At 38.4% G+C, this 23,461-nt stretch overlaps 1 protein-coding gene across 4 annotated transcripts in view; it reads left to right on the top strand.

The window, feature by feature from the left end:
- The first annotated feature begins 814 nt into the window (after window positions 1–814).
- LOC140228705 (protein phosphatase 1 regulatory subunit 12A-like) overlaps window positions 815–23,461 on the top strand; it is a 122,401-nt gene continuing 99,754 nt past the window's right edge. For all 4 annotated transcript variants that reach the window (XM_072308978.1, XM_072308980.1, XM_072308979.1 and 1 more), the window contains exons 1-2: window positions 815–1,092; window positions 19,327–19,457. In XM_072308978.1, coding sequence (XP_072165079.1) covers window positions 826–1,092; window positions 19,327–19,457 — 398 coding nt within the window. In that variant the 5' untranslated portion in view covers window positions 815–825. The remainder of the gene's footprint in view (window positions 1,093–19,326; window positions 19,458–23,461) is intronic.

The raw sequence follows: 23,461 nt of genomic DNA, 5'->3' as shown, positions 1-23,461 counted from the left end.
AATGACGTCAGGCCAGGGAATACCTTCACTAAATATGGGAATGGAATGAGAGGCAGTCGTTCACGCAAAGCCCCATTGCAGTCCCGACCATGTGAACATGTAGCCACCCAAATATGGCCCATGGCGCACGTGTAGTGGCTTTCCTCCTTACTTTACTCCCTCCCTCAAAATTTCCACAAAACTTGTCCATCTGCTTTTTTCAAAGCTTCCTTAGTTCTGAGCATTTCCACAGGATTCAAAGATGGTCTTATAAAGGAAAACAACGTTTCCAATGAACCTCAATCAGTTCAGCAAACACAAATTCCAATGCAAGTGAGGTCGATATGTGCTCTAACAACATATCAATAATATTTACACAAACTTCATGTAAAGGTTTAAGTAATTTCAGCAGGAAAAAATGGATTATTCCCTTGTGTATCCTTCTCTCCGGGAGGGTGCATAGTATAATAGTTCGCAACAAGCGTCAAAAAATGATGCACATGCATGAGTAATGAGCAGAGAGGTGGTCTCCGTCTTCCAGGTAAGAGTACACTGTCTTATTTCGCATTGGAGGATACCCCCCATCTTCGGATGATAAGGTCTGACTAGAAGAGGGAGTAAAGTGGGAGGACTGAACCACCCAAAACAGAAAATTACGTCACACTTTCCCCATGACAACCCTTGCCCCTCATATCGGTACGAAGACCAGTGCCTGAGAGAGAAGACTCACAACTTTTTCCCCCATCATCTCTCTCTCCAGTGCCCTTGCTCGCGCTCCGCGATCGTCGATCGAGCTCGAGATCGCGCAATGCATGCTGGGTAAGGGTGAGCTAGCGGCTAGCAAAGATGGCGGATGGAGACGACAGCTCCGCCGGTGGGAAGCCGAAATCGGCGCTTATGCGCCGCCATGAACAACTTCAACGATGGAAAGACTCGGAATTTGACAGGGAACCAAACGTTAGAAATGCTAATAGGGCTAAAGTGAAATTTGCTAAAGGATGCGTGTTTCTTGCTGCCTGTGCAAGTGAGGATTTCGACGAGGTCGAGTCCCTGTTGAAGAAGGGAGCGGACATAAATTATGCTAATATTGACGGACTGACTGCTCTGCATCAGGTATGTGCATGCACTTGTTTGCCCTTTATGTGGCCCTCACGTCACTCGAAACTGATTGGGCTCATATTACAGCCCCTTAGCCGTCCTGTGAAGTAGGTCCCCTGTTGCATATAAGATGACATTGCTATGATATAAACTTATCATTGACTTTCTAAACACTGCGATTGCTACATGCTGTAGTGTTACACCGTTAGGTAGCACAGACACGTCAGTGCAGTTATTGGTAGAACATAGCAAAACACGCAAGTCAATGGTTTGACCTTCTGACTTTACTGTATACATTTAACCCTATCTATATTGTGTGATTACTACACAATATTAGACTCTAATAAAAGTAATACTATGTGATACTACAAGCTCATTTTAATCTTTATTCATTTTATCACTCTTCAGTAGGCCGGTCTCATGCTCTAAAACAGTTACTTGAAAATAGAGGTAGGGCCTAACCATGTTAGATAGTCTAGATCTAGGGTAACATCCCCAGTATTCGGTCACTTAAGCTTTTTTGCAATATTTTTCAAACTAAAATAATACATACATACATCATATCTACAGCAATGTATGTAAAATATATCAAATTTCTGTAATCTCAACTTTCATTTTGTTAAATATCTCACAGAATTGCACAAAATTGCGAAATATTTCACCTTGAAAATTCCCCAGTATACGGTCATCGGCTCCAGTATTCGGTCACGCGATGTGCGCGTTCAAAGTCAATGCGTGTTCAAGGCAGCTGAAAAACGCGCGCGCGCGCTACCTTGTTGGCGCAAAATTGCATCGGGGACGTTGCGGCGACCGTTGGTGACCGAATACTGGGGCCTCGGCACTTGCATTCAACCCTTATACATTGGGACACTGTATCGGCACGTACGGACATTTTGTTTTTCTTTTGCGTTTTTGAGGATACCATTACACTCCAAGCTTGCGATAAGCGAAAAATCTTGCAAGAGAACAGCGCATTTCTCAATTTTTAGCGCTTTTTCGGCGACCCGTACTCTTAAAACTGGGCCTTATCCGCGCGCGCTTTTGGAAAGTAGTGCCGATTCTGCACTTTTGACAGTAAAATTTAGGATTTTGGATGGACTTTTGGAGGGGGCTAAGAGAGTTTCCTGTTGTGAATGAGTGTGCAAGTGTGTGAATTAGTGTGATTTGTGTGTGTTGTGACAGTTGAACTTACTGGCTAGTGACTAGTGATAAGTGACCGAATACTGGTGCCTGACCGAATACTGGTGCCCTTACCCTATGTACGTCATTGACATTTGATTAGCATACACAATCTAAAGATTAATCGTCTTTATTTATTTTTATTTTTTCAAATTTTTTAGTCTATATATATTGACTGATCTTCTCTTTTTGCCTGTTTTTACTGTACTTCTCTATCAAGCCTCATATATTTCTTTGAAGATATTTTGAAGTCGAAACTTGAAATGAATTTTGAGAAAGACATTCATTTGCTTTCTTTTTTATTTTTTAGCATTTCATAACTTTGTATTCACCCGTTGAGGACGAGTCCCGAGTATACTCGGGCAGGTGTCTATGGGAAATGTGTGTTGTAGCAAAATCAATCCGTCCTCAACGGGTTAAGAACGTCTTGTGATTTTTTTCTTCTTTAGAATATGTGCTGAAAGCTATTAGGTAAATAATTGATTCCTAGGTCGATTCACCAGTATTATTCACAGCAAAAAATCGTTCACTGTCAATATTCTCACAGGACATACAATTTTGTACATGTATTTATAAACACCAAAACACACACATTCAGGCACACAGGTGGAAGACACATTTTTTATTTAGTTTTTATGATATTCGTTCAATTATACCAAAGATAGTTCTTCAAACTGCTGGTATTACCATACAAAGTAACAAAGTTTTATCATGTGGATTTGCACATCATGTGGACACGTACAGGCACACCCACACACACATGCACACATGTCTACATGTTCACTATATACATTGTACATGTATACAAAAGAGAAACAGAAAAGGATACAAAGTAAAGAAGACCCCAACGTATACCCTGTTTATACTGAGCGAAAAGGGGGTTCTGAAGCCTCCTGTAGCAGCCTCTTGCAGGCTTTCAGATCAGTATAAACAGACAGAATTCAGATCCGATTAGGTCGGATTCTGAAACAATGTGCAGTGCACAGGAGGTGGTTTTAGAGATTCCTATAGCAGCCTCGAAGTGACTTGGTTGTAGTATGAACACAACTGGCTTTGAGAAGCTGCATTTTTGCCAACCCCAAAGTTATCACTGAAGGTCATTGCAAGCTATTAATGTAAACAGACCAGCCATGTACAATCAGTAACCAACCACTGCTGATTGTGTATTTAATGCTGCACAACTTGCACACTTTCATGCTCAATCATGTTTGCAGGTGTGTACATATAAGAAATTCAAAAGCCTGTTCTGTGTATGAGAAGAGAACTTGGTTACCATGGCAATGGAGTCAGTCAGGCCTGCTTGGGCGAAACCAGCCCAAGCAGACTGCATGATTGTACAATGTACAGTAGGTCACAATTTTCCCTATAGATTCTGGCACATCCCTTATTGAATACAATTGTAGTAAACAAGGCCTTAAATAGTTTGTAACTTACTGAAGTTATAAGCCTGCTATTTACAAAGATTGATACACACAGTGTCGCAGCACATCAGCGTACCTACAATGTACAAGTACTTGGTATTTTACCATTAGGCTTGAGGCATACATTTTGAAGCCATGGTACTAAAGATTTGGCTTACAATGTGTATAATTTAACTAAACTTATATTTTTCCTTGAGTTGATTGGCTAAATGTATGAGCACTACTTTTATGTCCTGCATTGCTTCCATCCTTAAGCGAAAGCTCCCATTAGCAATTTCAATACAGTGGGTCCAATAGTTAAACAGCAGAGAGCATTGAACATGCACAATACAATATGTAATTAAAGTGCACATACATGTACATGTACACTGTACAGACAAAAGTCGCACACGGAATTCATGTACATTTATGTTTGTAAGACAAAATTGATCAGAAATTCATAGGTTTGAATTCTGCCAAAGTATATATGCCCATGAATTCTTTTGTTATGGCTACTACTAAAACACTGATGAATTCAGTTCTTATTTCCATCGATGTTAGGCAGTGTGTCAACCAGTTGCAATAAAAACTCAACGCAAGAATTTCATCAATTCAAATAAAGACAAAATGTTAACACAAATTTATTAACGTTAAAGAAATAACACTGTTTGGTTTTTTGTTTAATTTTTAGTTTAATTTAGAATTTTATAAGCTGTCTTATTTTAAAACCACACCTTGGCAGATCGCAAAACTTGGGTTAGCCTCTGAAGAATGCCCACAGAATGTTGTTACCTTGTATCTATTAAGACGCAACACAATGGACTGCCTCCGGGTAGCCTCCTGAGGACCTCAGTATAGATTTTACCCTAGACCGTCCAGGGTAGCCTCTGGAGGACATCTAAAGCTGTCTGTTAAGACACCGTGGACGTAAAACTTACCTGGAGAAGCCAGATGACGTCACTTTGATGCTACACTACTACTGGGTACTAATGCATTGTATGCTCTAGATCAAATGGTAATACTGTCCTTGTGTGGTTGACATTTCATAGCAGTGCTGCTGATTTATGCTTCATTTATTTACTGATGATTATTCTATCCTTAGGACACAAGAACAAATGTGTTTACAAGGTAGACCCATGATGTAAAAAAAGAGAAAATCAAACAGAGTAAACAATAATTCTATCCCCTGGTACAGTGTGTCTGAGGATACTTTGGAGTCAGCAGTGTTACACTGCCACCATTATGGGCATGGCAGTAGTATTCCTGTATAGTTTTAAAACATTCTGTAAGGTCTAAAACATACAACATATAGCACGTGGTATAGTTTACTCCCTCTATCCTTCATTCTTTATTTTCACTTGGACGTGTAGTTTTGATAATTTAAAGTTTGATACCAAAACAGTCTCAGTAAGTTGCATGTATTCACCTTTGCTTCCATTAAGTCTGCCAACTTCTATGTGTTTCATGATTTTTCATCAAGACATTCTTATATCAAAGAAAAACTTTGTGACACATTCACATGGTTCTGAACATTTTACTTCATGTTTCTGGAGATGTGATTATATTATGCCCCGTTGGTTTGTATGGCAAACGAAACTTTAGTCAAGAAGGTGGGACCATAACTACATGTAGGGTAGGACCATATAACTGATTAATCATGCTTCCTAGCCCCAGTGCTGAAATGATAGCATTGATGGTATTTTAAACAAATTTTGTGTCAATTATTCTATTGCCTTCACTTGTCATGCAAAAATGGATCATCCTTCTCTTTTATTCTCCCTTAACCCCCTCCCTCCCCCCCCCTTGCACTGGCTTTTTTTTTTTTTTAAGTTAGTCTGTCATGTGCACATAGTAGTCCTGATGATCGTAAGATGTTATGATGTGAACCTAATGGGATAACTGAGTAGCTCTTCGTAAAGGTCAATAAAAATTTATTGCCATTATTTAGATAAGTTGATGAATAGAAGCAATTTACATTTCGCAAGGGAGGCTACGTGTTTGACTTTAAACCCTTCATGTACATTCAAGAGGCCTACACTGGTGATCTACTGTATTTGTGGGCAACATTTCCTCAACGAGCTACACTAAGTCCAGCAGCCATCACATTCAGAGATGTTTGATGTGTCATGCTTTATTCAGTATATTTTCACACGACATTCACTCTCTCAATTTATTATCTAGCTATAGCTTGAATTATTAGAACTTACTAGATCCTTTTGACTAGAGGGAAAAAAATATTTATTACATACTTTTACTGACTACCCCAAGGTGCTACATTTTAAGCACTTGCCCGATTGCCCGGGGCAAGTAAGAATCAAAGTCAGGCAAGTGTTTTGGAACAATAAGAAAAAATGCTTGCCTGAATTGGGCAAACAAAACATTTTTAAGCCACCTTTACTTTCTGACACTTATGTGAAGACGTCCCAGTACAATCCAACACCAACACTCGATTGAACCACGCTTGTTACTCCACACATGTGCTGTTTATTCAAGTTGTTGTGTTTTATCAAGCCCTTGACTGCACAAGAAATTTTCTTTATCATTTTCTTATATCTTTGGACTTTCTTTACAGGAAAGTAAAATGCTTGTTTGTTCAAGTGTTCTGCAACAATTTGAAAATCTGCTTGCCCGACTGGGCAAGTGGCAAAAAAGAAAAGATATGTACAACTGTAGCACCCTGCTACCCTTTCAAGTGTTACATATTTCATGTTGATACAAATGTGGGCACTAGAGAGAATCTGCAACATACAATTGTAGCATGATTTTGTACAAAGGGGAAATGTCTGAAAATTGTTACAGTTTAAATATTTATTAACTTTTATGAACTACTTGTAGCTGACATACAGTGTGACTAGCATGAGTGAATGCATTGTAACTTCTTAGATGGAAAAGCATAATGGAGAATGTAAGATTTCTACATTAAATTTGACTGACCTTCTGTTTGCACCACTTGTGCAGATACATGTAAATTATATTTTCCTCTGCAGTGAAATGTACTTGCCTGTGGGACAAAAGCCCACTACAGTGCAAAATAAAATGTTACAGGCTCTCAGTTCACTAATAATATCTGAAACAACCATATGTAAGGGGGAAAATTGAATTATTACATTGTGGGTGATACGCTATTACGGCGTATCACCTTTTGTGTTTGTAAGGAATCTTAAAAGACAAGTCCACCTTCACACTGTACATAAGAATGGAGAGAATGCAGTAATATCAGTAGAACACATCAGTGAAAGTTTGAGGAAAATTGGACAATCCATTCAAAAGTTATGAATTTTTGAAGTTTTAGTACCGCCATCACTGCATGAGAAGACTACTACATATTGTGATGTCACATGTGTATAATGATATAAGGAAAGTATGAAGAAAATTCAACATATTTTCACTTTTCTCTTATAATAATAGAGCATTTGACTCTTTCAGAAGGCAGGGGGAATAATGTTACCCTTAACATATGTCAGTAGCGATTCAAGGGAATGTGTTTTTTCAAAAAATGAAATTTTGTGGAATTCTCCTTGTATTTTCCTTATATTGTTCTACGCATGTGGCATCATACACAGTAGTAGTCTTCCCATCCAGCAGTGATTGTGCAGAAACTTCAAAAAACCATAACTTTTGAACAGATTGTCTGATATTTCTCAAACCTTTACTGATGTGTTCTTCTGATATAGCTGCATTCTCTCAATCCTTATGTATATGAAGGTGGACTTGTCTTTTAACTTTCTTTTTGTCTTTTTCTTCTTTCTTTCTGACGGATTTTGTGAACGCAATATGTCAAGGACTTTCAGTCATCGTGTCTCATGTCAACATCTCAATGAAAAATCTTTTCATAGTATCAACTTCTCAGTGATGTCATCTAGGCGCCATTTTGTGATTTTTAGATGATGTCAAATGATTGATTATTTCTTCATAACTACAAATGTCATATCATCATTTTCAGTGGGCACAAAGTTAATTTGCAGGGCTCGAAATAAGATTTATGAAGGTCAAGGCCATTTAAAAGGGCACTTTTTAGCTGGGGGTAAAATTGCCTTGGATACCCCAAAATTTCAAGGGGCATCAAGGCCATTCGAAAGGGCATAAAGGTCACTTTTAAAGGGCAGCTAATTCTGGTTAAAAGGGCACCAAGGCCATTTTTTCTTTTTCTAAAATGACATGGAGCTCAATGTAAAGCATTTACATGTAGATGCCAGAATTGCAATATAGCGCGCACACACACACACACACACACACACACACACATACTGTATGTACATCTACATGTATTGATACTGCGTTTATGTACGTCTGAAAAAAAGTCATTGGCCTTTCGATATGCGTAATGTGACAGAGAAACGACGACCAAGAGAAAAGGGGCATGACAGCTACTGTAAAAGAAAAAGGGTGCATGTTTGACCACAGTGGCATGATGACCAAAAGAAAAAAAAAGGCAGGTAAATTTATGGCCTTGAGAATTTAATTTTTCTGGGAGGCATCACGGGCGACCAAAGAGGCATCAACAGCCTTGACCATCAATTAATTCAAGTCTTGCATTTGGTACTTCAGGTTTCTCAATTAAGAAACTACATGTACATGTAGGCCTACGCATGTTCATTCATGCGTAGAAGGAAAAATCACATAAAAAGTTGCTTTAAGGAAACTTGTTTGTAAAATTTTCAATAAATTTACCACAAAGAAAAGGATATTGATAAAAGAATAACTTTCTCAGTTCTATAAAGTGTACATGTACATATTGTATCTTTGAAAGTATAGTACCATAACCAAGTTTTGAAGCTTTGTATGTATCATGAATAGCTGTACAGCAATGTCTGCTTGTCCACCCATCAGGTGTGCATAATAGAAAGGCAGTCAGTTTCTTGTAGTTTTCTACAGTATTATGCTAAAAGGCTTGAAGCCTAGACCATGAAAAATGAAATTTAAATTCATATTTACTTTGTTGAATATCGCAAAGAGTTCTTCAAACATCTGTTGTATTCATGATTTTTGATGACCACTGCAAAGTATACAATGTATGTCCATCAGTGTGATACATTATGTATGTGGCATGTCAAAGCTTAGATTGATGAAGTACAATGTACAAGTAATCCATCAGAAATACCTGTTATTAGATAAAGTGCATCTATAGACATAAATATGCATAAAAGAAGTTAGTAAATGGCTTCACACTTTTGCACAGCACTGATAACTTATAAAGATACTCCCAAGAACCATGGTCTACAAATGTACAAGTACAAATATGTACACAACTTCTTTGGTTCTATAAGGTGTGTTGACCTTCTGGGGAAACTACTTGTCTAAATAAACAGTACTAGGTTCTTTTTAGTGGCAGTATGCAAGTGGCAAACATGACTACTTTTGTTGTTTTATTTGCTAGCGAGTTAGGGATTTCTCACAGATTAAGTATTTGTATCTTTGAATGATTGAGCTATTTATGTTGGCCAAACCGAGGCATGCTTTAATTCCATTGGGATTGCCAACTTATCAATCTGATTATATGAATTGTATTGTTTAGCTAAAGAATGTTTTGTAGAATTGCAGTATTTTGAGTTGGGATTTTGATAGTATGCAATGCAGATTCACACTTTACCTATTAAAGTAAAACATGATTATTGTCTCTAGTCTAACTGTACCATATTTTTGGGTGCATGACATTGTTGTACAACATACTGTAGGCTCTATTATGGTCCAGGAAGACATGTACAAACTGTAACTAGTTGATTCAACTCTGTAGTATTTTTAAGCTTGAAATGAACATAATCTGAGAAAAGCAAGAATATGGGACTGTATAACCCCATAAGTCAGTATACACTGTAAGTCATTGTGCTTTCGTTGAGCAATATCTTGGTGATTAAAAATTTTGTTACATGTACAATGTACATAGTCAAGAAATCAGATACCCCCTCAGAACAACATGGATGACATAATAGTATTCATTGTGATTGATTTAATAGATCATAAAGAATCTCACTTCACATCTTTTAAAGAAATTCAAAGAAAATGTTAAAGTGTTGTTTTAAACAGATACAAATGTATGTGCAGAAGGTAATGGAAGCTTTCACAGTTTCACATGATTTTATTACACAGTAGTATTGGTTGCAACCACACAGATAAGATGAGGTATTTTTTTTTTTCTATAAAAGAATGCAATCATATTTGTTGTGAATAATTTGTAACACACTGTATACGCCATATACAAACTGTATTTAGTTAGTCTAAATTTTCGCGAATCGGGACTTCCCGACGATTTCGCGAGTGGTTGAATATGCAATCGTGGAGTCCTGTACTGAATGGAGAAATGTACACGTACATTTTCTGTACGTTACATTCATATCAGGATCAGAGTCAATATTTTCGTGTGTCTTTAATTTAGTGAATAGCACCTGACTCGCAAAATTTGCAGAAATAGAAACCTCACAAAATATTTGACATATACAGTACTTTACCCTCCTTTAAAGTTGTCATTGTGGAGTTATTACATAAAATAGTAAAAAGAAAATGAGTAATTTGTGAGAGCCTAGTGAGGCAACGGCATCACCACCTTATGTAATTGATGTTTGTGATTTTGACCAATACTACTGTTTCATGAAAACAGCTTTCTTATCTATGCCTGATTCTATCGTAATTTCAGCCTCTCCTTCAAAACTTTGCTCTAAAGTATGAAAGTTGATTCAAACGTAGAGCTATATCAAAGCTCAGGTGTTTGATATTCACACAAAGGGCTCTAAGAGGTGGTTATTTTGTTTCAACAAATTTTCATTATGTGTGTCATTTTCTTTGTTGGGGACAATCATTTTCTTGCAGAAAGCACCCCATGCAAATATTGATCAAACAAAATATTAAAGGAGAAGTCCGGACGATTTTGAATAAATTTCACCATAATCTACATAAATCAAGGACCATAATGACTAAGTTTCATTGAAAAAGATCCTCCCAACTCGTCACAATTGATTTTTTAGCATCACTAATTTTGAATCGTAACTGTTCAATTTCTGCACGCCGGCGAGAAAGATCACGTGACGGCGTGACGTATTATCATCACATTGCATTTTGTTTGGAGCGTCAGCTGGCTGGGGGAGCCCTGCTTGAGCAACGGCGACACGGGCCGAGCAAGCGATAGCGTTCCGCGTGTTTTCAGCCACGCAGCGGATGCACACGGCATGATCGAAAATGTTGATGTGTGAGCGTTTGGGTTTTCTAATAAACCGGGCGATGGCCAGAAGAAGAGTTTTTTGCCATTCCGAACCCAGAAAATGAGCGGGAAAGGTGTGCAAGATGGCTCTCCAATATTTTAATTGACAAGTTTGTCGTCAAAACTTACAAATACTACTCGATGCAGCCTCGTCATACTCCCCATCGGCGGCGTAACTGCAACCAGCAGCCCCATACGCATAACGTAATGGGGCTGCGCACTGTAGCATTCAGGATCATGATAAGGTAGTATCACGGATAAATATCAACTTAAAATCGAAAAATTTCTTCAATTTGAAGACTTACCAGTGAAGTCGAAGTATTGACAACAGGCTTCGGGCAGCACTTGGTTCTGCCAATAGTCCCTTTCTGTTCGAATTAATGACTTAATGTGACTCGGTCGAGAGGAACCTGGGAGAGCTACACTGAATTGACGGCCAGCGCATAACCGGAGATGTGTGCGCACAGAGATGTCTCATTGTGTGTGCGCCTGTGCTGGCCATCAATAATTCAGTGTAGCTCTCCAAGGTTCCTCTCGACCGAGTCACATTAAGTCATCAATTTGAACAGAAAAGGACTATTGGCAGAACCAAACGTTGCCCAAAGCCTGTTGTCAATACTTTAACTTTACTGTTAAGTCCTCAAATTGAAGAAATATTTCGATTTTAAGTTGATATTTATCCGCGATGCTACAGTACGCAGTCCCATTACGCTATGTGTATGGGGCTGCTGGTTGCAGTTACCGGCGGCGGTACTATGATGAAGCTGGCGCTGGCGTTTCTTCCGCGGTTCAAGTTATACTGTCGTAATTTACCACTGTCAGACATACTCAACAGTCTCGCACAACAAGAGAGGCAATAATTCTGAAATTGACAGACTGATTTCAGATTGTTTACACTCAGAAGTTGAAAAAAAAAGACCGCGGATTGTGATAGCATTTGGCAGCAGCAGACGTACATGTATGCCTGATCACTCTGATGACAACAATAGCCCATGAATTGTAAATGATGGGGTGGACACTAATAAGTACGGCAGTATTACAATACATACATATTTCAATAAAATGAAAATGTTATAACATTGCAATTATTTTACATTAATCTTTGACGGATTTTATATAGATATATACCGAAGACCATTTGAATAAAGGAATACAGCATTTGGCAACAGCACTCCTAAAACAGTGTATGGACTCCTGCGGTAGCGCCAACTAGGCAGACCTCAGCAGGCATGCAGATACCGCGCCGCAGTCAGCAGTGCAATGGGAGATCGATGCGTAGCTGGGCTGCGCTCGCGGTGCTCCGCTGAGGAAAGTGAGTCTGTGACGTCACGCGCAAAGCATACTGGGACAGATAGTACGAAGGGCTTCGAACATGAAGAATTACCTTATTTTTCAAAAAAATCATAGTAAATGTATCTGATGGTCTTTTCTCGTCGGGAAAAGGGTAATAGGTTCATGAAATATTGTTCTTTACTCGGGAAACGGCTGATAATCGTCCGGACTTCCCCCTTTAAACACATGAACATTAAGATCATATGTAAAGAAATCAGTGTTATAACACTTTGTAATATATTATATTCGTATTAGGCCTAACTGTTATAGATCTATCCGTAATAAAGCCCAGATTACAGTTAGGACCGCTTTCCTTTCATGAAGATTTGATGTCTCTAGAGCAAAATTTATATTGCAGTGATTCTGTAATCAAAACTCATTATGTTTCAGATGAATGCTGAGTTCATATTTTTTCTATTATATATAAATGTAGGTTAGAAATTTGACTAGACTCGGAATTTGTCAAGACTGACAAATTAGGTGATCCGATTTTTTTTAATCAATGATTCGAGTCCTGATCGCAATAGGCATGACCATATAGGTTTCATCTGTGTTTAGAGACATTGGACGTGTGATATTTGGATTCTCATTTAGAAAAGAGAGTCAGGTCTGCCATCTTTGTTACCAAATTCGGTATACACTATAACGAAGATACAGAATGAAGTATATTTGACCATTGACCCAACTTTGCACAGCCAAGATGGCATCTGAGCAAAAAGTGGTTATTTTGTGAAATGATTCTTGTAACATGACCTTTGCGTGTGCAAAATATGGGAAAGATAGGACATGTATTCACCAAGATACAGGTTAAAACATTTATGACCTTTGACCCTAATTTACATACCCAAGATGGTGTCTGATCAAGTAGTTGTTATTTTATGAAATAATGTACGTGACATAAACTAAACATGTGCCAAATATGGGGATGATAGGGGCTGTTTTTCTTGAGTTATTGCAAAGAAAGTTGCAGAGAGAAAGAAATATCTCAATACATCGAAGATAAGTTTGATGTCAACCAAGTTTTTTGACGTGATTTCGGCATCGTATGAAAAAATGGAGAATCACTGATGATAGCCCAAAGTCTCAGCTACAACATATTAAAATCTGGGAGAAATTTACAGAAGAGTAAGTGAGGTAGTGCTCGATAAAGACCGTCATGTCAATTTTCATTTCCAGAAAAATTCCCTCCCATAGAGATAACACGTAAACTGGTTAAATTTGACAAGGTTACATTATATCCATTTTCACGTGGTGAAGACATCATCCGATTAAAACTTTGATTCACAGAACTTAAAGAGTATTACATTGGCTACAACATACTAAAATCTGGAAGAAATTCACCGAAGGGTAATTGAGCTAGTCGTCGATAAAGACAATCATGTCAATTTTCACATCTAGAAAAATTCCCTCCCATAGAGATAACACGTCATAATGAAGATAAAGAAAGAAGTACATATGACCTTTGACCCTACTTTGCACAGACAAGATGGCGTCTGAGCAAAAAGTTGTTAGTTTGTGAAATGATTCTTGTAACATGGTCTTTACGTATGCAAAATATGGGAAAGATAAGACATGTATTCACCAAGATACAGGATGAAACATTTTTGACCTTTGACCCTAATTTACATACCCAAGAAGGTGCCCGATCAAGTAGTTGTTATTTTATGAAATAATGTACGTGACATAAACTAAACATGTGCAAAATATTGTGCTGATAGAGCTTGTTTTTCTTGAGTTATTGCAAAGAAAGTTGCAGAAAGAAAGGAATATGAAAATACATGGAAGATAAGCTTTAATTTCAACCAAGTTTTTGGGCATGATGCCGACTCCGTATGAAAAAACGAAGGGCACACTTACGATAGCCCAAAGTCTCAGCTACAACATACTAAAATATGGGAGAAATTCACCGAAGCATAAGTGAGCTAGTGCTCGATAAAGATAGTCATGTCAGTTTTCATTTCCAGAAAAACTGCACTCCCATAGAGATAACACGTAAACTGGTCAAATTTAACAATGTTACTTTTAATCCCTTTTTACGAGGTGATGCCGTCATCCAATCAAATTGTTGTTATTATATATCTGAAAGACCATTTAATAAGCTACAACATATTGAAATTTGGACGAAAATCAACTAAAGAATAAGTGAGATCTGCTTGAATGAACTTGAAATTTGATGACGTCATTTTGAAAATTTACTTTTTTAACTTTATTAAGAAATTTGATATATTTTAATCATTTTTCCAGCATTGCCAACCCATGAAATGACATGTACAACTCATCAGCTTTCAGAATATGTAAAGAAAATGGGGGGTCACCGTCCATCCTGACGAGTAAAATCGGATTTAAAATTGGCAGTTTTTTGGCATTGTTGCACTGTATATCGCCATTGACGCGCGCGCGGAATTTCAACTTTGACGGACCCGTATGACGTCATTTTGAGTGGGATTGACTTGAAACTTGGTAGAAATATTCCTTGACATTTCAGGCATCCGATCTGTGTAAAAAAAGTGGAAATTTCTATTGCATATGAGCTGTACGTGCGTATATGCGCGCGCGCGTACGCGTCCGTCCAATTTTTTCAATTTTTCAAAAAATGCTCCAAATGGTCTGAAACGTGTGCAAAAAAAATTTGAGCTCGATTTGAGCATACAAATATTTCAACGCGCGCGTACGCGCACATTTTAAGAGAAAATATGAATTTTGATTATATGAGTAGAATGCGCTTGAGTTGAACTATATGTGACGTATATTTCATTGAAAAATTCCATTCCATTAATGAGATAAGAGTGAGAATGTGTTTTCATATAATGACGTCATAGTGACGTCACGATCGACCAATCACAATGATACATTAGATTTGTCGTCTTTGGGACATGATACATATATGGTATGAGTTTGAAGTTGATACTCTGAGTACTTTTTGAGTACGTAGATACACAACTTTTGTCCAGAAATAAAGAAGAAGAACAAAGAATCCGTACAGATACAGAAGGTGATCCGAGAGGATACTCGGATCACCTAATTAAATGTCAAAACTTTTGAATACTTCAAGTTGCTGCATTGCTTCGTATTGGCAGTTCAAGCCCTGTACTTGTAGGGAGTAGGGACAAATAGCTAGAAATGGCTGCACATATTGTCGTGGCTTGAATTATATCCATCTGCTATCTGCACAAGAGTATGCACTGGAAAGTGGAAACAACTAACAGAGGTAGAGTCATTGCAAGTGTTCAGGCATGAAGGAAGAGAAAGATAGATCGGTAGATAGATAGATAGATAGGGAAAAAGAGAAAGAGGGAGAGAAGAGGAGGGACTACTGCAAGGCAGTGGAATGCTCAGTATGCAGACGCTCATTACAAAGGTTAGGGAACATCCCACTGATGCAGGCATGTGGTATGCTGGACTGGAGCCTAGTCTCCAGCCTGAGACAGCATTATGATAATTGGATGGCTTTCACAGATGCACAGCACAGAACCATGGTACAACAGAAAGGCAGCTGACCAGCTTTTAATGGAATAATGCTGCACAGAGTCTCTTGGCCATCTTCTTTTCCTAATGGGCCCTGAAACTTTGAACCTTCAAACAGAGAAGCAGTGATCTCTTGGAACAGCCAAACTCTATGGGCAAATAATTTTGTTCATATTACTATCATGCATTATCCAGTACTGTACGTGGTATGCAGTCAGATTTCCATGATGCCAAGCAGAGCTGTAAGAGCTTCTAGGAAAGAATAGGCAGGCACCCTGCGTGCAAGCTGATACATAAACAAAACAGTAGGACAGTATCAACTCTGCCTTGTACAACCTTTTATCTTGGAACGATGCCTCACTGCTCTTACTCCTTATCTATCGTGGAATGTTCATGCATGGTTTGTGCGTATAACATGAAAAGGCACACATGCAAACTGTAGCCAACTAGTGAGCATTCAGTCTGATTTTCCTTGGCCATATCGTACACAGGGGTGATCCTAAATCATGTTTTCTTTGCTAATGCAACGTGACAAGCTCCTGGGAAAGGCCTTGGGTAACAGTGCTACACAATGACAGAGATGATGCCGAAAGAGATAGGCTGTCTAAAGAACATAACATGGAAGTGCTGGATCATTACAGGCAAAATCACTGGCCAGCGCCTGATATGAAATCCCATATTTTTAGATGGGTGTTGTAATAGGTCTTCATTAAGTATTTTCTCATATCACCTTGGGTAGTATAACATTGAAAAAGGAATACACGTATACCCAGAGACTTCAAAGAAAAGTATTGTCTATTACAGCTATATTAAAGAGCATAATCTCTGTGAAGATGGTTGGGGGGGGGGGGGGGGTAAAGATCAGGAATATCATGACTAATTTGATTTCAGTATTTTGTGTGTTATAGTATGATGTTGATATATTTCACAGTAGGCCTATCTTTTGTGGTCACTTGCTGCAGAATCTCTTTCAGTAATGAATGGCTGTTGTACATGCACTGTCACTTCTTCTCGCAGTCTCTTTGAAAGAAGAAAAACTTCAATTGCTAAGTCAAGTGTATATTCAGGACATATCATGTTTGTACAGTATCTTCCAAGATGAAAGTCAAAGCAGTAAATCAAATTTGAGGAAGTGTAATATTTGGCTATTTTGCTGTAGCAGTGTGAGCAATAAAGAGTGCTTTTATATTACCGTCACATTGCCTATGATACATGCTATGTGTCTTCACGTATATGCATACCCATACGATACACAAAGAAGGAAAAAAAAAACCTTTCTAAAGTATAACCTGCTAAGTTTTCTTTAGTCAGGGTTTTACAGTTCTGCTTATGTGTTTCTGGTTCACAAAGTCTGTTACTGGATTAAAACTGAAATCCTTTTATAAACAAATTTTGGACGTATTGTGTTTTTCAAGGAATACTGTTCGTGAGCATCAATAACAAAAATTAGCAAAGTGGCAGAAATGCAAGAGTTGGGTGAAAATATTGAAGATGATATGGGGAACTGCATTTCATATTGTCCTCTATTCTCAACATCTGCATGTGTACATACTGTGAGCCGGTGTGTGTGTGTAGGAAAGGGGGGCGGGAGAGAAAACTAAATCCTGACAGTTTGCTAGACAGATGAGGTCTAGTGTCAAGGCTGAGTGAGAGTGGGAATTGACCAGTGACATTCCATGTATGTTGCATGGCAGAGGAAGATATCATCTCCTCATCAGCAGGCAGAGGTATCATTTCCTGCATCTGTTCAAGTTCAATTTATTCACCCTTTCCTAACAGTTGACAAGATCCACGCACCTGCCTTGGGATGACGGGCTGAAGAATTGCCTGAAAAGTGGAATGTAGATGTAGCCCAAGAAGAGACTTCCACTTGTATGGAGTAAAAGTAGTGCATATCTGCGATGACAAACCAGTACTCTTTATATGCAACAAGCATTACAAATGTATATGAGCAGAGACTTCCAGTACACATACATGCATACAGTGAACTCAGTACACATACATGCATGCAGTGAACTCACATACCATTCTGTAAAATTATGCAAAGTGTATATTATTGATATATTGGGCACTGATAATTTCCTTCAATTTACTGCAAGCTCACAAGTGGTCCTGTTAAGATGTGCAATCTCTTGCTTCAAGTGAATGTAGTAAGTGCTAGTACATTAGGTGTACATCCACTGTATATTTCACTGCAATTCAGAATCATTTCTAGTCAATAGCTGCATACACAGTCACTATCTGCATTCCTAATTCTTTCATAATGGAATCAATCTCAAAATATCAACATCACTTTTCATGTCAATATTGTCAAAGATTTCTGAAGGTGATGTTGTCTTTATAAAAGAGTAACCAGTACTAAACGTACAAAATAGGCACTTGGCAGATGATAGATTTCCATTCTCTGCTTTGCAATGATTCTTGGCAAGAGAGGATTGCTAGGATATGCAGGCTACCACTCCAATATTTTTTTGGCCCATAGTTCCATAAACTGCCTGATGCCAACATCCATGCATATAATGTACATGTACAAGTATGTCATTTTTTCCCACATTGGAAAGGAATTCCTGCTTTCAGTAGTCCCTTCCCTAAAGCAATGCTACATCCCTTTTTAGCTCAGCCCAGGTGAAATGATAAACTACTGTAACCCCAGCAATAGTGTGATACTCAGTCAAAGCATCACCAAGGTTACTATCGACACTGGGAGCTGATTTGTTGCATTTACCTGAAGATTTCTTTCACAAAGGATCACTCTCTTCTCTGTATTCCTGAGGCAATTGCCAGCGATACAGAAGAAGCCACACCAATTCATGAGACAACATTCACTCAGGACATCATGACTCATCTATCATGGCATGGGCTTCCCTGCCTGAATTAACCTTTTATGTGTCAGATTCACGCATTCAGCTCAAACATTGATACACCAAATTTACATGATTTGTGCAAATGCCACATGCACAGAGTGGTAAATGAATGGGCCAGTGAGACTCAATTGAGCTGGAGGAGTGATGTGCTATAGCCAACCCTTTACAGAGCATACTGTAATTTCATCCAAACCCACACAGATGTATGGTGTAAAAAAAAAGGGGGGGGGGGAAAGATCTGGGTCCCGTTGCATAAAACTTTTTTAGCAACCTTAGAAAATTCTTGTTGGGATTTGCCCAACCAGAATTTTTTAAGGTTGCTAATCTAAGAATGTAAAATCCGTTGCATAAAAACTCTGGTTGGGAGCTTCCAACCGGAATTTTGTGATTTAAACCGGAAAAAAATCCGGTTGGAGTTTTATGCAATGGGCCCCAGGAGCATGTAAATGTTCATTATCTTCCTCAATATGAATTCTTTATCCATTTATTGTATTCTCAGACCAGTACATGCTAGCATACACGGGCTCACTGTAGCATCTAGAGAGATTATATGAAAATAAGAAATACCACTTGTTATTTGGTAATGTCTTTTTTTACTAACTCCATTTAGTGCCAATCATCATGTTAGGAGGACGAACGCAACTCGTAAGCAAGTTGATGTTAGTGTTTCTGAAATATACGAGCAGTAAATCTATATTCAAGAACTTTCAAATCATCACTGTCAATGAGAAACAATCCAGCTCATTCATGAAACTTATCTTTTCCTGTGTTCGTGCCAGTGTATGTCTATCATATTTCTCTGTGATTTCCTTCGCAGGCGGTCATTGATGAGAAGATTGAGATGGTAGAATTCCTCGTTGAGAATGGTGCAGATATAGAAGCTCAGGACAATGAAGGCTGGACAGCACTCCATGCTGCTGCTTCTTGCGGATTTGAAGAAATCGCATCGTGAGTATGGCCAACTGCGATGTTCTATACGATATCCCAAGATAACTTTGCTTTCAAGTAGCAAGGACTGGATGATCTTGCATCCACTTTCTTTCTTTTCAGAATTGCCTGGAGAAATGGAAATAAAATCAATCCAGCCTGAAATCTGATTATTTACGGTTATAAACTGTTACCATGCTTCAAAGAATATAATGCACTTGTCAAGTGTGTCATGTTTTTATTGTATGTATTTATTTGCTTTCATATTATTCATCGAAATTTTGAATAATGTAGCAAACAAGGGAGAAATGCTACATTGAAAGATTTTATGGACTAGGACATACAAACACTTGATTGCCAAATATTTCAGATTGACTTATTCTTGAATATGTTAATTTTGAATGGTACTTTGATAAGATAAAGTTTGAATTTGTTGTTTGTAAAAATCCATTTATTGCTAGAGGTATTGATCCAACCATGATAGCATGAAGGTTTGTCCAGCAAAACAATTCCAGATCCAGCAAATACAAATTTCTGTCCTTATCGACAAGGATACGTAAATCTGGTGGTAGGGTTATATTTGACTATTTTTTTTTCTAGAGTAACTGAAAATCTGAAAATGTTCATGAGCTTGGGAGTTTCCTCAAACTGCCTGAAATTTTTTACAAACCTGCCATATTTGATGAATTTGATGAATATTCTGATTCATTTTGTACAAACTGTCCTAAAAGAGAATGCTGCTGGCTACTGTATGTCATCATTTGAGTAGTGAGCATTGCATGTAGTCAGTTTTTCAACATGTGTTACAAGAATGGGAAAGTCAAGGTTTCAACTGTTTGTTTGTTTTTTTTTTTTTCAAAATCAAATCAGCATTTCAAGCATGCATTTGCACTCCTAACTGTTGATTTTGACAGGGCTCCCACTGAAAGATAATTTAAGTCTTTCATTGACAGTATCAATGCATAAGGGTGAAATATGTTTTTCTCTTTCTCTGTGCTTCCTCCTGCACATTTTTGTTGAAGTTCATAATATTTTGCCTACATTACTTCAATTCAACTGATTTCCATCATAAGAAAGCTTACATACAGTGTGTATGGTTCCTGTTGAACTGTTTATTTCATAAAGCTATATCCCCCTTTCTTACTGGTTTAATGAGAGGTGCATTGATCGTTCACAAACTTTATTCTGTTGTCATTTCTTGCCTCCGAATATATTGACAAGTTCAGCTGAGAGTTGACTCATGTCTTATTCTTATACCAGCTGCTATTCTTAGAAAAGAAAAATTCTGAATTTAGTGCTAGATAGATTTGCTATTGAACATTTAGATTAGACATCAGTGTGGACCCTAGTAATAAGTTTGAACAATCACAATGTGAGAAGCGTCATTTGAAAATTGCTTCAAGACCAAAAATGTTGACACTAGAATTCTTACACATTGTTGGTGAAGAGAAAATGATGTGTCCCCATACCCATATTCTTTTATAGGGGGTGTTAAAACTTATTCATGAAGTTTCTGGATTTTTTTTTTTCCAGTTTGCTACTTTAAAGATTAAATCAAATAAAAAGCTATGAAATCAACCAATATGAGCTGAACTGTTGTGGGACTATGGGAGGAGTCTCCGGACTTCTTGAACTTAACTTTATACCTAAAATTGGGTTCTTTGTGTGGGAAGCATATATCTTGGAAGGAAGTGTCCATGTTTTTAAAGTGTAAGACAGGTAGCACTAGGTTAGAACATTGTGGATCAGTGAATTTCCTGAGGAGGGATGTGCTCATTCCCTATTGCACTTCTGTTGTGGTTTTTCTTGTCTTATTGCAAATGAAAGATTGCTTGACCACTGTAATTAGTCTGTGTGTACAGACCTTATGTTTTTCTGTTTGTATGTGTTATGCGATTTTGTCTGTCACAATTTATGAGTAAGACACTGAGGAAAGGGAAAGAAAATCTCTATAGGATGAGGATACTGTATGTCTGTATACGAGACTACAAATACGGGTAAGGCCTATCAGGTTTGTCAGCATGTACCTGAAATAGGACAAGCCTGATATAACTGTCCCTCTCCTTTGTGGCCTCTTTGAAAAAGACCCAGATTTAGCTTCTTGCTAATCCCCTCATAATCCTGCAGGAGCCTGTTAGCCCAGCACTGAAGGACAATAGGCAGGAAACTTAAGGGCTTTTTACACTTGTGTTTCTTAACCCCGGACTTTCTCTGACCCAGGACTATCGTTAGTCCCGTACCAATTTTTTCAGCTTTTTACACTCGCCAATTAGTCCCGTACTATCTCTTGTCCGGGGCTAAGGAGAAAACTGACCTTTTTACACTCGTCTTTCTTAGCCCCGGACTTTCCAAACCACATGAATATTCATAATTACGCTGTGTACTGTACACGTACACGCACGCACCGGCAGCACTTGATTACCTCGTTTCTGATTGGTCAGTGAGGGTCGCACTTCGTCTCCGTCGCTTAGCCCAGGATTATTTTTTCGTTCTGTTTACACTCACTTGCTTGGCACCGCAATTGCGGTGCTAGCACCGCAATTGCGGTGCTAACCCCTGCTATTTTGCAGGGCCAGATAGTACCGTACTATCGGTGGGGCTAGCCCACTTTGGCAAAAACGAGTGTAAACAGAAAGTGGGCTAAGGATAGTCCCGTACTATCGGTGGGGCTAAGGCCCCCCCTTAGCCCCACCGATAGTCCGGGGCTAAGCAAAAATTTACAAGTGTAAAAAGCCCTTTATTGTGGATCTGGCCCAAGGCGTACAATACACACTCAGAAAAATGTGCTGTGGTGTAAGAAGAGGAAAACATTTGGGGTAAATTCTGTAGAAAGAGAGAGTGGCATTGAGTTGTCCTTGAGATGTATTGACATCACAAACATCGTTCATGATGTTGATAGTGTGTTGTTCACATTTTGCTGTCCAGTATTACACTGGATGTGCAGATAAATGATAATCACATACTTGTGTTTCATCAACATTGATGAATACCATGGCTGATTGAAAGCTGACCCAAGGTGCAAGAATGTAAACATCTGTATATATGATAGGTAGACATTATAATCTGAGGAAATATACATTGTACTTATGAGTAGGCCTATATTTTTGCCTGATACACAGAACATGATGTGCACCAATGTTCAGTCATAAATGTTTGCAATAAGAGGGTTGTCAACTGCCACACACAATCCCAATATCACATGGCACCAGCGTCAGTTGATATAGTATCATTTACATGTACCATGAAGTAGTAAAGGCCATGGTAGTTAGCGCTCAATGTGAAACACAAACAGAATACGAACTGATACTGAAAAATCAACAAAGTGGTTTATTACAAACAAGTAATGATCAGGGTTCTACAAACCTACTCGCTCTCTTCTGCGGGGCTATTAAGACTCGCTGTCACTAGTGTCAGACAAGTAAAATAAATATCATTTACCTGTTCATAGAGTATATTATAGAGACTTTGCCTGAATGCCCTTTCAAGTAAGTGGAAATACATTTTTGTCTAATGTTCTGAATGATGAGAGAGCTGAGTAGAAAATACATTGTCTGGGTGTCACTGATACATATCTGCATAGAATACCAGGGCATACAAAGAAAGAGAAACTCAAGAGGAGTCTAGCTGTCAAAAACATTTATGATCACCCTTGTTTCAGACCACAGTGAAATCTCTTCTAGGAAAACCTCAGTATTAGCTAAATGGTCACACACCACAGAAGGTCTCCTCATTTGAAATTGAAGTGCCAACGCTGGCTTCAGGCAAGGAGTTGTTGCAGGGGAAGAAAACAACGTATTATTGTGAAGATGAGTCATTCGAAGAATTCTCATGCAATGCAATACATGTAGGTCGTGTACCCCTGTACGTGGTAGTTGAGACCCCGCACCCCCTTGTAGGCTCTGTGATAGTATAGTGGCATTGCACTTGATTTAAATGTGCACTGTGGAGTGTCCCAGGTTCAAGACAAATTTCGTTTTTGTGTTGCAGCGGCATCACTAACGCTCAAAGTCTAGTTGTTGACTCCT

Source organism: Diadema setosum, chromosome 5, assembly GCF_964275005.1.
Source record: "Diadema setosum chromosome 5, eeDiaSeto1, whole genome shotgun sequence".
Classification (NCBI taxonomy): domain Eukaryota; kingdom Metazoa; phylum Echinodermata; class Echinoidea; order Diadematoida; family Diadematidae; genus Diadema; species Diadema setosum.
The sequence above is the reverse complement of the archived record's forward strand: the minus strand, read 5'-3'. Positions and strand labels throughout refer to the sequence as shown.